We start from the raw sequence: 16098 nt of genomic DNA, 5'->3' as shown, positions 1-16098 counted from the left end.
TTGCCCAAACAGTGTCAAAATTCCCAGAAATACAAATCGATTTGTCATGTTCCAAAACCATAAACATGCAGTTTGAGTCTATCAACCCCCCCCCCTCATGAAAACTGATTGCACATTTGCGGATCAAGCCTTACAATGTGACAAGAATGCCACACTGAGTTCCAATTCGAAAATGGTGACACAAATACTGCAGTGACTACCAAAATTGTCAATATCTGACTAGCAGACGATGAACTTTTTGGGTAACAAAGATACCGTTCAACAGCAAAGTGGCATTAACTACCGTTTTGTTTCACAAAGCACAAATTTTTTTGCCATAAGGTATCAAAATTCCAGAAAACACGGATTCTAAGATAGCCAATCGATTTGTCATGGTCTAAAACTTTCTACTGAAGGTTTTAATCTCCTCAGTCACTTCCAGGTCACTTCTTTAAATGGTTGGCTTACAGCTCAATCTTTACTTCTAATTTTATTCTTCCGGGACTAGGAGATTACCGCAAAGTAACAGAGACATTTAACAGCTTTCCTGCCCGTACTCATTGTACGATTGTCTTTATAACTCCGTTGTGGATTGCCATATTACAACTTGCGAAGAGGAAAGGTTGGGAAGCATGATAAAGATATTATTAAAATCTCCCAGGTCGAAAGTCTTAGACTGAAGGTTTACAATCCTTCTTCTGGTTTACCGCGCCTCCAATCTCCTTTAGTAAGCAAAAGCTAAACAACAGGCTCTGATAAAAAAAAAAAAACTACCTAAGGAAAAAATTCCCTTTTTTTAGTTTCATGAACATAATTGAAATTTTTAAAAACAAATTTCCAGGGACATAAGTGACAAAAAAGTTGCACATATATTTTGGGAAAGTTTAAGGAGTATTTGAACTATTTCTGGCGTATATTCATGTTCTATTACGTACATTAATGTAGCAAAAGTGAAAATTATAGGGAAAACTAAGCTTGCTTGAGTTTTTTTTTTTTTAAAGAATTATAATTGTATACTCAAAGTAACCGATGTCATGGTCACTGACAAACAATTGAGAGAATTGTGAATTAGTATTTTATTTTGTATAAGCTAGTCATAGAATTTTCTGATCCGAAAAGAACATCCTGTTTTTTTTTTGTTTTTTTTTTTTAAGTCAGTTTTTGTGTTTTCAATAAAGCACTGACTTTTACAATTCTACCGAAGGTGGTAAATATCACTGGTTAATTTATTAAAGCTAGTTTTGTAGACATAAATTAAATAGTTACTCATTACACTGTGTTAAACTCAACTTACTTTTAATGAAGTCCTGGTATAAAAAAGAAGATTAAAACAGAAAAATATCCACTTCGTTTCTTCCATAATTTTCAATAGTTTTGAGCTATATATAATTCTTATTCAGAACAAGATTAATGAATCCTCGACGGCACTAGGATGGAAACACTACAAAGATTGGATGTGAGACTTAGGACGACAGAAGACATTTATAATTAGAAATAGAAAGTTAAGAAAATTTTTTAACAACGCAACTTATTTATATTGAAATTATAAATTAGTTATTAAAACTTAATATACATGATCTATTCATATACAACAAAAACATTATGATACTAGTAAGGTCTCCAAAAGTTTTTTTCTGAATTCTGACTGCTACTCCCACAAGTTTCTTTTTCGGATTCTCCAGAGCTATCTTTCTTTTTACAGGCGTGAGACGGTAACGCTGAATTCAAAGATAGCGCTGTGGAAGTCACAAAAGCTTGATGGTGTTTACTCGATGTTGCTTCTTGGCTACTATTTGTAGAGCCAGAGGTAGGAACTACTAAAAATAATGAATTTGGAATTAAGCACAGAAAGCAGTAGGAGTTTAGACGCAAACATAAAGAAATGACTGAAGAATCAAGAGAAAATCCTGAACAAAATGGATTTTGGTCTATCGAATTGAAAAATATAAAACAAATAAAAGCTTATTAATAATCTACCTGTGCTTCTATGAGTCGTGATCTAAAATCATCATACTTAAAAACTTTAGAATCTTAAATTAAAGAAAAATCCAGAAAAAGCTGCATTTTCTGACATGAGGTAAGACATTTCTTGACTGTAATTCCACTACACTTTAGACCCCCCCCCAATGTGTACAGGTCAAGCTTAAACTATAGATTTTCCTTGTATTTTTCCATGTGTCCCTCTTGTTTAAACCCTTCCCACCCAAAATTGAATGCAGGATAACAAAATCAAGAAACGGAAAACACCTGGGACACATGAGACTGAAAACACATTTACCGTAAAGAGTAAAATACTATTTAAAAAAACTGTAATTACTGCCAATGGCGTTGGAGAGTGCAGGAGCTCAGAGTGGTGTCAATGGAGGAAGGGGGACCTATACCTCTTAATCCCCCCTCGAGATTGAAAAAAAGTTTTTTTCTATATTTTCATTGAAGAATGTTCATTTTTGGTATTTTCATTGACTGAATTGAAAAGACGACAAATTTGCCCTTTCTAAATTTCCATGGAACTGGCACCATTGAGGTCCATCCAATGATGAGTTAATGATTTAAAATAGAAAGTAGGTTGCCCAACAAAAATAAAAAAACAAGCGGATACAAAATATTATGTAGAAACTCTGTTATTTCAAACATTAGCCGTATGCAATAAAAGTACAATTTTGTATGTTTTGAAAATAATCAAGTCAATTTTAATTGTTCCTTTTCTGTCCTAAGAAATAATTTCATATTTCAGTTATGCCATATTTTAGTGGGACCCCTCCCACAGGGACTGGCAGAGTGGTTGGCGCGCTGGTGTGGGAATTCTTTGTCCAAGAGGCCAAGGTTCAATCCCAGTTGTGACCAGTTATTTAGTTTGGGACGGGGGTCAGTGGCGTGAGTCGACCCAGCTCTAAATGGGTACCTGGAGAAATCTGGGGAAGGTAGGCAGGAAGGGTGTGTGAAAGCACAGGATGGCTGGCCCCCATACCCACATTGGACTCCCTGGCTGAAGGGCCATGAAACGGAGATCAGCACCGCCATTTTGGACCTTAAGGGTATAGTGCCGTCTTACTCACTTTTTTTACAGTGGGAGGGGCTGCAAGTTACACACTTTGACCAGTTTTTGCTTATTGTAGTGGTTATTGGGAAGTCTACAGACACTTTCAGGGATTTTTTTTTGTTGGGGGGGTAGGGGTTGAGGGGAGGGGCTTATGAGGGGGAAACTTTCCATGGAGGAATTTGTCATTGTGGAAGATAATTTCCATGAAGGGGGCGCAGGATTTTTAGCATTTTTTATAAAAGACAAAGAAAAAATAAATATGAGAAGTTTTTTCAACTGAAAGTAAGGAGCAGCGTTAAAAATTAAAAGGAAAAGAAATTATTACACATATGAGGGGCTCATCTATTCCCAACACCTTCCTCTTTCCGCTAAAGTAACTTTATTAATATCAACTATTTGTTCTACGGCCTTTGTAATTCAGGGGTAATTCTTAAGGAATTGGGACAAAATTTAAGCTTTAGTGTAAAGAGCAAGGTATTGACGGGGGGGGGGGGGCTCATATACGTAATAAAACATATGAATATAGAAGTTCGTTACGTAAGTTAATTCGTAAGTTATGTATATTTTTACTAATAAAAACGTTCGTAAAAATTAAAAGTTCTAGTTCCCTTTTTAAATAACCAAAAAACTGGAGAGTAACTAGGCCTACTCCCCCGCTCCTTTTTTTTCTAAAAATTGCCTGATCAAAATTATGAGAAAGCGATTTAGCCAAAAAAATAAATTAATTGGCAAATTTCGTTTTAATTATTCAAGTGTGGAGAGCCAAAATCAAAACATGCATTAATTCAAAAACGTTCAAAAATTAAATAAAAAACAAGTTATTTTTTTATTATAGTTTTCGGTTTAAGTTTTAATGTCACTCCTTACTTCTAGCTAAGAAAAACTAGTTTTTTTGATTTAGTTATTTAAAAAGATCATTAATATTTTTTGCTTCTATAAGAGATTTCAAACAAACTTATGATACCATCAAGGTCAGTAGGAAAAATCGAGATTGGATTTCGGCTATGTTTGTAAAAAGGATGTTTATTTTATAAGCAGATCAAAGATCGTTCAATAATGTTTTAGTCACTCTCTCGTCTACACCCTCTTCATGCAATATGCATCATTCCAGACTTATAAAAGAGCTTGCCTATATCGGCAGAAAACTAAACAAGGGGATAACATTCACATCGTTATCAAAATTCAACGTCTCGTTCAGTAAAGCCCTAATCACCCATGAAAGAATGTTAAAGTTTGGAGGAGGTGTTAATATTTGGGACGTTCGCTGTATTTTTTGAACTTGGTCGTCATACTCGTTCTTGTTTCACTCTTCTTCAAAGATCTTTCCTTGAGTTGATATCCAATTCTGAGGCTGAATATTATGTTCACTTTTCACTGTCAAAGATAGGGTGTATCAATATAAAGACTTTTCGAAAAATAGACAAAATATGGTTATCATTTTTTTTAAATTCTATACATATTTTGATTTAATAAAATCAGCTTACCATTCAAAATTTTAATAGTGGATCCAAGTCATATTTAACAAATTAAAAAGACTAAAACCTTTAGATTTTTTTTTTGTGTTTACTGCATCAAAGATTACAATGTCAATTCAAAACTTTCAAAAAAAGAAATCTAAACTTAAAGTCATCCGGGCATGAAGGATTACATTTTGACGGAAAAATTACAGTGAATATGTTTATTTCTCAAAGAAAATATTGATCGCAGCAATGATGAACAAGACAGAAAAACTTGCTAATAGCTAAGACAGACTCAATGGTTTGTTCACAAGCATGGGAAAACTAATGAGAAAAACCAATCGGTACCAGGGGGAAAGTGTTGAAACGATAGGTGCAAAATTTTTCCTAAAACGGACAGATAACACGCTACACACAGAAAGTCTCTGTGTAGTTAACAACAATTCAGATAACACAGAAAGTCTCTAAGCCAAGTGCGTTTCATATCAAATATCTTCCTTATTCGTGTTAGTTTTATACAAAGCATTACTTTAGTTGGATAAAAACTGATAGTTCTGGATAAGAAACACCAAATCTTGAACTTCTCTGTGTTTAGCAGTTGACTTGCTTTCCATTTTGACTCGCTTTCCATTTTCAAAAATACTTGCTCATTTTTGCTCAACGGCACACGAAAAACCGATCGGTACCATAGAGAAACTAGAAAAAACTCCTAGCCCATTAATATGGGAAAAACCGGTCGGTTTTCCCATGGTACCGATCGGTTTTTGAGCGTCTTTTCGTGTGTCTGAACGGGCTATAAGGTTTGTAAAAATATAAACTTATTTCTGAATTTTCTTTCTTTCTAAAAAATCATAGACCGTTTTAAATATTTACGTTAAGTAGTTAACATTATGCGATGACTGCGACACTGCTACAAAACTTATTATTGAAAGAAAAAACAAAACAAAAAAAACAAAGACATCAGCAATATTCATCTGATCTAGATTGAGGATTTGACCTTAGTTGACGTGCAAAATAATTTTAAAATTTATTGTCTGTATACTAAATCATCGAATTTAAATAATTTCTTTTTTGCTGTTCTCTATTAGCAGAGTAATTTTAGGTGATTCTCCGGCGATCATACATTTTAAGAAGAATAAATTCTGAGAAGCTCACATGCTGTTTCTCGAAATCTAAGCATGAATGACGAAACATCCGTTAAAGCCAGTGCAGAAGTAATGTTATTAAGCAGACTACAGATTATCAAACATACACTAAAACTGATATTAATGGTTCACAAGCAACTTGAAAAAGTTGTTGTCAATGCAGATTCTTTACTCTGTTGTCAAGATAATTTTATGTGTTTTTTTAGTGATTAAATATTCTAGGAAGAATATGTTTTGAGGAGCTTACTTGCTGTTTGTCGAGATCTGTGTAGTTTTGACCAAACATCTATCAAACTCAATGCTGATGTATTGCTTGTAAAAAACCCAATAGATTGTCCCAAAGATGCTGAAACTGACGGTAATGGGTCGTAAGCAAATTGAAAAGGTGGTTGTCTATACAGAGACCAACAGTTGGTAGTAATATCATCTGGTTTTCCAATCGGAACTAAAATAAAATTATATTACAATTTTTCACGCCACAACACAATTTTTGGCGTTGTGCCATGTTTCCTAAAAGAAATGCAAATAAGTAAACAGTAGATAAAACACGACAAACAATTAAAACAAGTAAAAGGGAACAACACCCATGATAAAGTCTGATTCTGAACGTTCCAATTTTTTTAGTGTTTGGATATACCTTTTTCATAGTGTCTTTTATAAGACCTACTGATGTTTCAACTAGCCATATTATTGACAACACTCATGCATCTATCAAGGTGAAAATAGTTCTGCACATAATCATATTTACAACATAGGTAAGTATCCCAAAATCATCATGCACTTCAGAATTTCTTACGTAAATATTAAAATAAATTCTATTTGAGATTTAATACGAGAGAAAAGCATCAAACACAAAAGATTAAAAAATAAAATTCAAATACTTAAGTATGCAACAAAGTATAGTGTCACTAGATGGCAGTGATTTTTTGGTTTCTTTATTCTCAGTGGGACAACTGCAAGCTGGCAATCTTAATTGTTTGGGTTATCTACGGCAAGACCAGAAAATAATATTTTGCAGACGGGCAAAGAAAACCTCTTATTTGATGTTTTTTGTACACAAAAGAGTTTAAAAACTTCCTAGAATTTCATGTAAATAATTAGAGTTATTAGGTTATTAGAGCAATTTATGAACAAAACACTTGTCCAAAAACCGACAGTATACAATAATGTGATTTATCAAAAAAATGCATAGATTAAAGAAAGTTTATGTCGTCCATTTTTTTTATTTGTTATACCAGATTAAACAGGTAAGCAAATAAAAAATAAATAGAGAATTACACTAGTCTTTAAGGGATTTTGGAAGACTGGTAGTCTCACTCCTATTTGGTGCAAGTTCTGTTCACTTTAAGATTTTCTTCATTTAGATTTATTTATTCATCCGTAGTAATTTCAAAAGTTTCATTTATTCCAGTGGCTCCCGACCGATTTTGGACCATGCCTCACTAAGGCATTTCTAAAATCCTGATGCCCCTCGTGATAATTTAATTTTTTCAATCAGAATTTTATGCATAATCACCAGAAGGAAGTTTAACAGGCTATTAACTTGATTCCTTTTTTCAAATAGTCCTCTAGGTGTGTTTTATACGTATAATTTTTTTTTTTTTTATACTCTTGGATCTTGAAGCTCAATAAAACGTATGAATTTGAATTTTGGTTCGTTTATGTTATTCTCTTAAACGTGTTCGTTATTTCAGATATGAAAAATTCAGCGATTTTGGCTACAAGTGGTTTTCCCTCCTGGAAGTTTGCTGCTTGAAATTAAACTGTGGTAGTTTAGAAATCAGCGTAATACCCTTCAGTTGCTGGTACTCGGATTCAGATGTAGGATCACATGATCTAGGTGATTGACAAAGATTCCATCTCACACCAGTAAATAAATCAAATATTTGGGGCTAGGAATTTGGTGTTTTGCTTCCTGGTTAGTTCAAAAACCCATTTATATTTCTTAAACACCTTGATATTTGATTCGTATTTTGTTTCCCCACCTCTCCCTTTCAGACAACCCATAACCCTAAGATTGTATGCCCCTCTACCTGTACTCACTGAGCTTAGTGTTCTTTTTAGTTTGTCTTGCAGCTATAGTTTTTAATATATTATAATAAACTATATTGTAATATAAACTAGTTTTTTTGAGTAGAATAATTCAGCTACTTAAGATCAGAGCACTTTTTGTGTCCCTATCTGTGAATTTGTATTATGTATACTAGTATTTTAATTTTTTGTTATTATTTTGTATTTGAGAAGTTTGGCTCGTGAAATAATCTCATCGCGTTAATAAGCGTACGTGAAATTTAAAAATCAACAAGCTTAACAAAAATACTTAAGACTACTTAAAGCAAATATATGAAACAACCTCAATACCACTGTTATCTAACGTGCGATGGTACGGAAGCCATCCGTTATAACTGGAAAAGTCTGTTCGAGGCCCAGAAACTATTTTTTTTTTAAACAAAGATTTAAGATTTACAGTTGCAAATTGTCTAATTTTGATGCTACCCTAAGAATGGTCTTATATAAAAAAAAAAAAAAAATTATAATAGCAGGTTATAGAGACAAAGTTAAAGTGAAAAAAGAAAAGCAAAACTGATTTGCAAAACTAACAAGATGAATGTTGCAACCCCTCTGGTAAGTAAAGTTTCAAAAATAAACAGTTTGTTTACCACCAAAGACAACTATACTTTCAAAGGAGAGCTACACCCTCATAAACTGTTTGAACCCAGCTCTTTTTGGCCTTTATTTGCTGATTTGTCAGCCACAATTCTTTTCCTAAACATTTGTCATCCGCTGCCAAAACTGAATTCTTTTTCACCGAAAACTGGACTCCTAATTTTCTTTTCGTATTTTTAGGATGAATAATTTTTTTTTTTTAAACAGGCTTTAATCAAAATTGTGCCGTTTAAAATAGTTTTTTTTTTATTTTTTCATTTTTTTTTTAGATGAAGTTGGACCCACTTGGAGCTGATAATATTTTCATATTTGAAACACATGAAAACTGTCTGGACAAAAAATCATTATATGAAATGGTCAGGAACTATTGAAAGTCTTTCAGGATACAGCCGACAGATTATAATATTAATAGATTTTTTTTTCAAGTCACTAAAATAATAGTCATAAAATAAAACACGGGAAGTGTCAGATGATTTGTCCCCAACCATGTATTGCATTCTTGGGCGAAGGCCTTGAATCAGAAGATTGGTACCTCCGCAACACAGACCATTGGTCAGAATCTGAAAAAGTCTTTTTTAAGTTATAGTGGATAGAGTATTGTGCAGGAGGGAGGGGGTATCGTATGCCTGAAAGACCGCATTTCAATGCCTAGATTGTCTAACTCTAGCCTTCCATGGTCCTTCACACAAATATAGGTATTAGTAAGTTTCTGGGGGGGGGATGTAGGAATTACTATCTCACCTCTTTTCGTTTAGACCAGTGGTTTCCAACCGATTTTGGGCCATGCCACACCTAGGCATTTCTAAAATTCTGATCCCATCCTCGTATACAAATGAATGTGCGTTATCTGTTTAATATACATATGTTCATATTTATTCCTTAAAATGTTAATAACACTATAAGTCATAAAAGTGGCTATAATAAGTTGTATAATTATAAGTTTATAAGTTATAAAAGTGAAAACTTTTATTTTTTTCGGTAAAGTACAAGCTATGTTCTGGCCTTGAAAAGGCAAAGGGGTTTTGAGCCCTACTCATGTTAATTTCTCCTCGTTTTGACTTTGACTCGGTTATTTATTTTAATTTCTGTTCGTTTTGGTTTCAACTTATTTATCTATGCTGATTGTGGTAGTTTTACGGTTGGTAGATTATTTGATTTTATTTTGGCTCATTTTTGGTTTAACTGAGTTCTTTTCTTTTCTTTGAAAACTCATTTTGTGGAAAAAGTTTCTTTTTTTTTAATTACTTTCTGTTCGTTTTATATTGACATAGTCTTTTCAGGGAAAAAGAAAATAATAATTTAAATCTTTTTGGTTTTTCTTTAGGAATTTATAGTTTCGGCAGCTATTTGCATGCTGGAGAAAATTTTTCAGCAATTTTTACAGCATTCACCCTTTTAAAAATCTGGACACAAATCATAGTGTTTTGTTTTGTTTTATACCTCCTCTAGTTGACCTGAAAAAAAAACTTGAAACTATTTGCAAAATTATCTATCTATGCTCGTTGACAGCTTGGATACACTAACACTCTTTTGATTTAGTTAAATTTGAATAACAGAAGCAGTAATAGAAGGAGCCCCGAAAGTTTAAACATAATACACTCAGTCGTTCTAGGGATACTGCAGAGATACCTTATTGGCAATTTATTTTTAGTTTAATCTTAAGGCAACAATTATGTTTTTAAACATAATTGACAAATTGTATAACTGTGGGGAGTTGACCTAAGCGATCGCCCTAGAGATATGGTTACAAGACCTTTCAACTATGCTGAAAAAAATGTCTATTTTAAATTTGGATTGAAGGTATTTGGAAAATTATCCAACACTTCCAATAAAATCACTTTTGACTCTTAAAAAGGGTACTAGAACTTTGAATTTCCAATCAAATTAGCTTCCTCAAAATATCAATGATATTACTTGCTATGATAGAGCAGCGCTGCCTATGATATTGCTTATATGCTCTTTTAATACTTGCATGTGTATAGTTTTTGTTTAATTGATAACTCCCCCTAAACGTTTTAGCTTAATGCCTATAGTGTCATTAGTTACAGTAACCGTAGAAGTAGTATCAAAAGTATATACATAGTGTTTTCTGGCTAGTTCAAAATCTGTCACAACGTACCCTGAAAGGTCTTACTTAATAATGTAAGCCCTTATTGTGATACTGCTTTGTCACACTATTGACAATCTACATGATCATAGTTCATTTTGATTTAGTTAATACCCTTAGCTTCTGTAGCAATAGTTCTAGTAGCGGTAGTAGAATTAGTACCAGTATGCGAACAACACCTTTATTTTCAACATCCCTTTCAACACACGATGAACTTCTAGTTCATCCAGACTAGAACTTCTAGTTCTAGGGACTAGAGCTTCTCATTACCTACGACCGCTCTTTCTATAAGAAACTTATACACCCCCGAGTTATATACCCGAGTTTAGGGGGTGGGTGTCTGCCACACAGACATAATTTCCGGACCGTTCAACTACGATGAAAAAAAGTGTTATCTCCAAATTTTGATTGGAGGTGTTCAGGGAAATGATGAACGTGGAGGGGGGAGGCTGCTTGATCTCAAATCACTTTGACTCTTAAAAGGGCACTATAGCTTCAATTTCAAATCAAACGAGAGTCCAAAACATCAGAAGTTCATACGACAGCCCATTCCGTAAAACCTTATATGCCCTCATCGCATAACTTACAACCCTATCCCAAGGCGCAGGGAGGTTGTGTCAATCCTATAAGCATTGTTATATGTTCTTTGGAATATTTTGAATAGAATTGCTATCTATAATTTCACTCGAGTGTGTTTGGTGAAAAAAGGTGTTTTTGGGGAGGGGAGGGGGCTAAATGCCCTCCATCACTTTTGATGCTTAAAAAGAAAACTAGAGCTTCCAATTTTCAACCAAATGAGCCCTTTCTAAACTTAAACAGCCATCGCTTCCCTAGAAACCTTAAATTCTCCGCGGCATAACTTACAACTCTCGCCCCCAGGCTCTGGTGGCTTGTATCAGCCCTAAAAGCCTTGTTATATGATCTTTGGACAATTTTGAATGAAAAGACCCTCTCAAATTTTTTATTCAATGTATTTCGGGAAAAAACACGACTCGTTGGAGAGGGGGGAGGATAGCTGCCCTATAATCACCTTGAAACTTAAAAAGGGCCCAAGGAATTCCGACTGACCAATCCAATGGGCCCCCTCCAAAGTATATACGACCATTCTTTTTATAAAAACTTTGGGGAGGGGGTTTGCTCTTATATCATTTTCGTCTCTTAAAAAGAGTACTACAACCTCCAATTTCAAATAAAATGAGCCACAAATGAAGTTTATACATCCATCTATTACATAAAAACCTTACATGCCCCCTGACTATCCCCGGGGCATTGGGGGTTTTGTCAGGTACTGTTATATGTAATTTGGACTATTTTAAGAAAATCGCTATCTCACAACTTTAATGAGACTCATTTGGTGAAAAGGGGTAGTCGAGGGAGGGAGTGGGGCTAGTTGCCCCCCATCACTTTCGCTCTTAAAAGGTAACCAGAAATTTTCATTTTTAACCAAATAAGCCTCCTCTTAAGTTTATACAGCCATACCCTTCATAAGAACCTTACATGATCATAGGGCATAACTTACAACCCTTGCCCCCAGGCTCTGGGGTTTTGCTTCAATCCCAAAAGCTTTGTTATATGATACGTACACTATTTTGAATAAAATAGCAATCTCGAAATTTCTACTAGATGCATTTTGGGACAATACGAAGTGGGTGTGTGTGGGGGGGGAGGTATAGCTGCCTTCGTTTACTTTGACTCTTAAAAAGGACCCTAGAGCTTCTGACTACCATTCAAATGAGCCCACTCCGAAGTTCATATGACCTCAATTTGTATTAAAACCTTATACGCCCACAGGGTATAACTTATAACCTTTGCCCCAAGGACTGGGGGAGACTTGTTATCCTCAAAGACATACTTTATGGGCCTTTCAACTATGTTGAAAAAATGGATATCTCAAAATTTTGATTGGAAGTGTTTGGGGAAATGATGGATGTGGGAGGGGGAGGTGGTATTTGCCCTCTGATCACTTTTGATTAATAAAAAGGTCACTATTCTTCTCATTTTCCAATAAAACGAGCCCTTTTCGAAGTTACTAAGACAATGCTATCTTTAAAAACCTTATATGCCCAAAGTGAATAACTTACAACCCTTGTCTTGAGGGCTCTCGGGGGTGGGAGGGAGATGTTCATCTTCAATGAGAATATTTCCAGACCTTTCGGCTACTTTGAACAAAACTGCCATCTCAAAATTTTGATTGGATGTGTTTGAGGAAATGGTGGGTATGGGAGGGAGGTTAGTTGCCGTCCAATCTTTTTCGACTACAAAAAGACACTATTCCTTAAATTTCCAATAAAATGAGCCCTTTCTGAAGTTTCTACGACAACTCCTTCAATACGAAGTGCCCCGGTCTTAGACAAACAAACCAAAAAAAATAAATTAATAATAAAAAAACTAATACATTGTACCAACTTGGTTCTTTACTTAGGCAGCACTATTGTGCCGCATATGATTTTTTTTTAATTAAGGCTAAAGAGTATTGTTAATAGAAGGGTGCATGTTCTGCACATGACCCACCAAAATATTCCCATGTCCCACCTAGGGGTCGTGTGCCCCACGTTGGGAATCCCAGATTTATTGATTCATAATAGTTTTTGTTTGTTTTAATTTTAACTAATTTTATAGCTTTTAATTCTTGATCTGTTTTAGATCAAGAATTAAAGATCAAGAATATTAGTTTTTACAATTATTTGATAATATCTTTTTGTAAAATAGCACAAAATAAAAATCTATAAAATAAAACCTGCAGAAAACTGATCAACAATTTTACGATTAAACGAAGATGAATGTTTCCAACTGATTGACGGATCATCCCCATCATTTAAATTAGCCCAGAAAAAGAAGAAAAAAAAAATACTTGTTTTTCCGAAAGAAGATGAAAAGGCAAAACGTAGCTACTTACAACGGGAGTTTAATCTTAGTTGTAAAGCAGCATCAACGGCTATAGTTGATAAAGGATCAATGTTATTTCTCATTAAGGAAAACAGTCTTGTGTCCATGCTATAGGGACTAAATACAATAGATCCTGTAAAAAAAAAAGGAACTGTTAAGACACATGTGAAAGACATAGAAGACAAAGCAATTCTCAATACAAAAGCAAAAAAAAAAAAAAAACAGAAAGAACCCAAGCCTAAAAGCTACTAACTGATTTTTCTTGTCAATGAATTCTGTAAGTTATGCATATTTTCTTAACCAGTGCTCGGGGTTTTGTGGATTGGCAAAGAATTGTGATAAGAGGTTCACTTAATGTGTATGATTCTGTTTTATTCCACTCTATGAATCTAATTTTTACAGGGCTTGAGCACAGTGTCAGACATCGCAGAAAAATGATCACTTTCAATGTCTTTTTTTCTTTCTTTTCATTTTTATGATCACTATCAGTCTCCTGGAAGTTAAAATGCCAGAAAGAGTACTATATGGCTAAAAATTGTAATGTTTGGTTTCATTTTATTTATTCCACCAGCAAGCGTGGCCTAATGGATGGTCGTAAGGCGACAATTACAAACTCATTCGATAGATATGTTTTTGGTTATCCAATTTTTATTAGCCCTATTTGACTGCTTCCAAACGAAGCACCCTACTATGAGTAAATACGGCAGCGTTTGGCCTATATTTGATATTAGTGCAGATTACTGAGGCTAGAAGGCTGATTAATCCCTTTATAAGAGAGGACATGTCAAGAGAGCTCCTAAAATATGAATATAACATCGATTTGTCTCTTAAGTATTGTACCAGAGGTAACGCTGCTACATGGATCAGGACCTTTTATCGTCCCTACCGATGAAGCTAAAGAGCGGAAAAATAGTTTCAGCAGATATTCCAAGAGTGACTAATTAAAGTACACCTTTACTTATGCATAGTCCGAAAAACGATAATTATGTTTGAAAGGAATAAAAAATAATGAATATGACGCTACTTTCTTTTTATTTTCTTTTTATTCCCAGAAAATATCAACTTAATACCCAGATCAACACTTGAGACACGCTATTAGTGAGTTAGTTAATGAATTATGCCAGAATATGATGAAACATAATAATTTAGAAACAAGTTTGGGCAATATATTTGTACATTGGGGGGAGGACTTATCCTTTGACTTATCCGTCCTACTTATCTTAGGACCAGAATCAGTGCTAGTGAAAGCCACTATGGGGTGTCGTCTGTAGGATGGATAAGTAAGAAGGATGAAAAATCTTTCTCGACTGATTGTATCAAGACATTTGTTTGATATGAACATAGTAACAGCTACGTGGTCTCGCAACTTAAATAGAGAGAAACCCTCTTTTCCTCAGTGCTATTTTCCTACCCAGAAGTCCCTATTGGAATATCTGAATCAAAAGCATATGATCAAATACCGTTCAACTGATACTAATTAGTTTTTTTCTGGTAAGCGGCGTCCTGTGATAATATCTGTGGTGGGTCTGAGGGTGGCAATGGCACCTCTGATTTGGTTAGACTTACTTTTTATGTGGATCGCACGTACAATCATTTGATTCTATCAACCACCCCCCCCCAAAAAAAAGCCTGGGACAGCCTTCTCTTTCTTGAAATCCTTGATTTACCAATTATCTCTGTTAGTACTGCTACTATTCACAATTCACTGCAGCAGAAAGCCACCTGAGGCCAAAATAGTTACACAGACCCCTCCTCCATCCCAATCTATTTAAAGCCTCTTTCTTTATACCCATCCCAAAATCTCAATTTCCCTCGAACCCTTCCTTACGACTTCCTTCCATCCAATTCTCGGTCGACCTGCTTATCGTTTGTCACTGGATGGTTGGCCGAAAAGAACAATATCTTTGGCAATCTGACATCCGTCATCTACAGAGCTTTTGTTAATCATTTCAAGCTATCTCTCATTATAGCCATAGAAAGAGGGATAAAGCTGCATTTTGTCGTTCAGTTTTGTATATCTTTTCCCTTTTCCCATCTATCTTTTTCCTTTTCTTTTTCCCATTCGACCACCTCCTCACTCCCCTCTCTGATTTCATAGCAAAATATTGATTTACCACAAGATGATTTGTAATTAAACCTGTCTTACAGATTTCTGCTTCTTTAGATACTTGCAAATTCCATATAATTTTGCCATAAAACAAGAATGCAATTATTATTCTTACCCGTTTTAATTGAAAACACTTTAAATATTTTGTAAGTTTTCGTCGCGCATAAAAGGAGGGTAAATTAAAGAAAATTACTCTCTTATTTCAAACTTCCTTTAAGCTATTAACAGATTTGAAGCTAACAAAAACTCCCTAAAGTTTACTAAAATATCAGAACATTTTCAAAAGCTAATTAAACGTCTTACAACTTGTAAAAAAAAGAAGAAGCAATTTTTGGTATGAAATGGCAGGGAGTTTGTCACTACCTGAAGATATTTAAAAAAGGATTAGGTCACTGAATAGTTTGTTAAATGTCTGAATTTGGATACATCTTATTTAGAAAACGAAGGGTTGATCAAAGATTGAATCTGACAACAGATGCTGCATTCCCGTACTAAAGGGATGATTGATCCGGGCCAAATTGTAAATCAGAAATTTCCTTAATTGTAATTTTTCATTCCTTTTATCCTCAAAGAGATGTGGACTAGCCTCCTCTATGCATTTTTGGTGTATTATTTTATGTGTTTTAATTTATTACCACACGTCAATGATATTTCTGTCTGTATAGCAACGAATAACACCCGTTTTTTTATGTCACTTGACATCCACCTTT

General features: G+C 34.5%; 1 protein-coding gene across 1 annotated transcript in view; it reads right to left on the bottom strand.

Annotated features, from left to right (window-relative positions):
• Nucleotides 1-1269: 1269 nt before the first annotated feature.
• LOC136026440 (runt-related transcription factor 1-like) overlaps nt 1270-16098 on the bottom strand; it is a 70211-nt gene continuing 55382 nt past the window's right edge. The window contains exons 3-5 of the mRNA XM_065703035.1: nt 13292-13414; nt 5869-6066; nt 1270-1796 (exon numbers count right to left, since the gene is read on the bottom strand). Of these exons, the coding sequence (XP_065559107.1) occupies nt 1588-1796; nt 5869-6066; nt 13292-13414 (530 nt within the window). The 3' untranslated portion in view covers nt 1270-1587. The remainder of the gene's footprint in view (nt 1797-5868; nt 6067-13291; nt 13415-16098) is intronic.

Source organism: Artemia franciscana, chromosome 4 (genome assembly GCF_032884065.1).
Source record: "Artemia franciscana chromosome 4, ASM3288406v1, whole genome shotgun sequence".
Classification (NCBI taxonomy): Eukaryota; Metazoa; Arthropoda; class Branchiopoda; order Anostraca; family Artemiidae; genus Artemia; species Artemia franciscana.
This window is presented reverse-complemented; position numbering and strand designations above follow the sequence as displayed.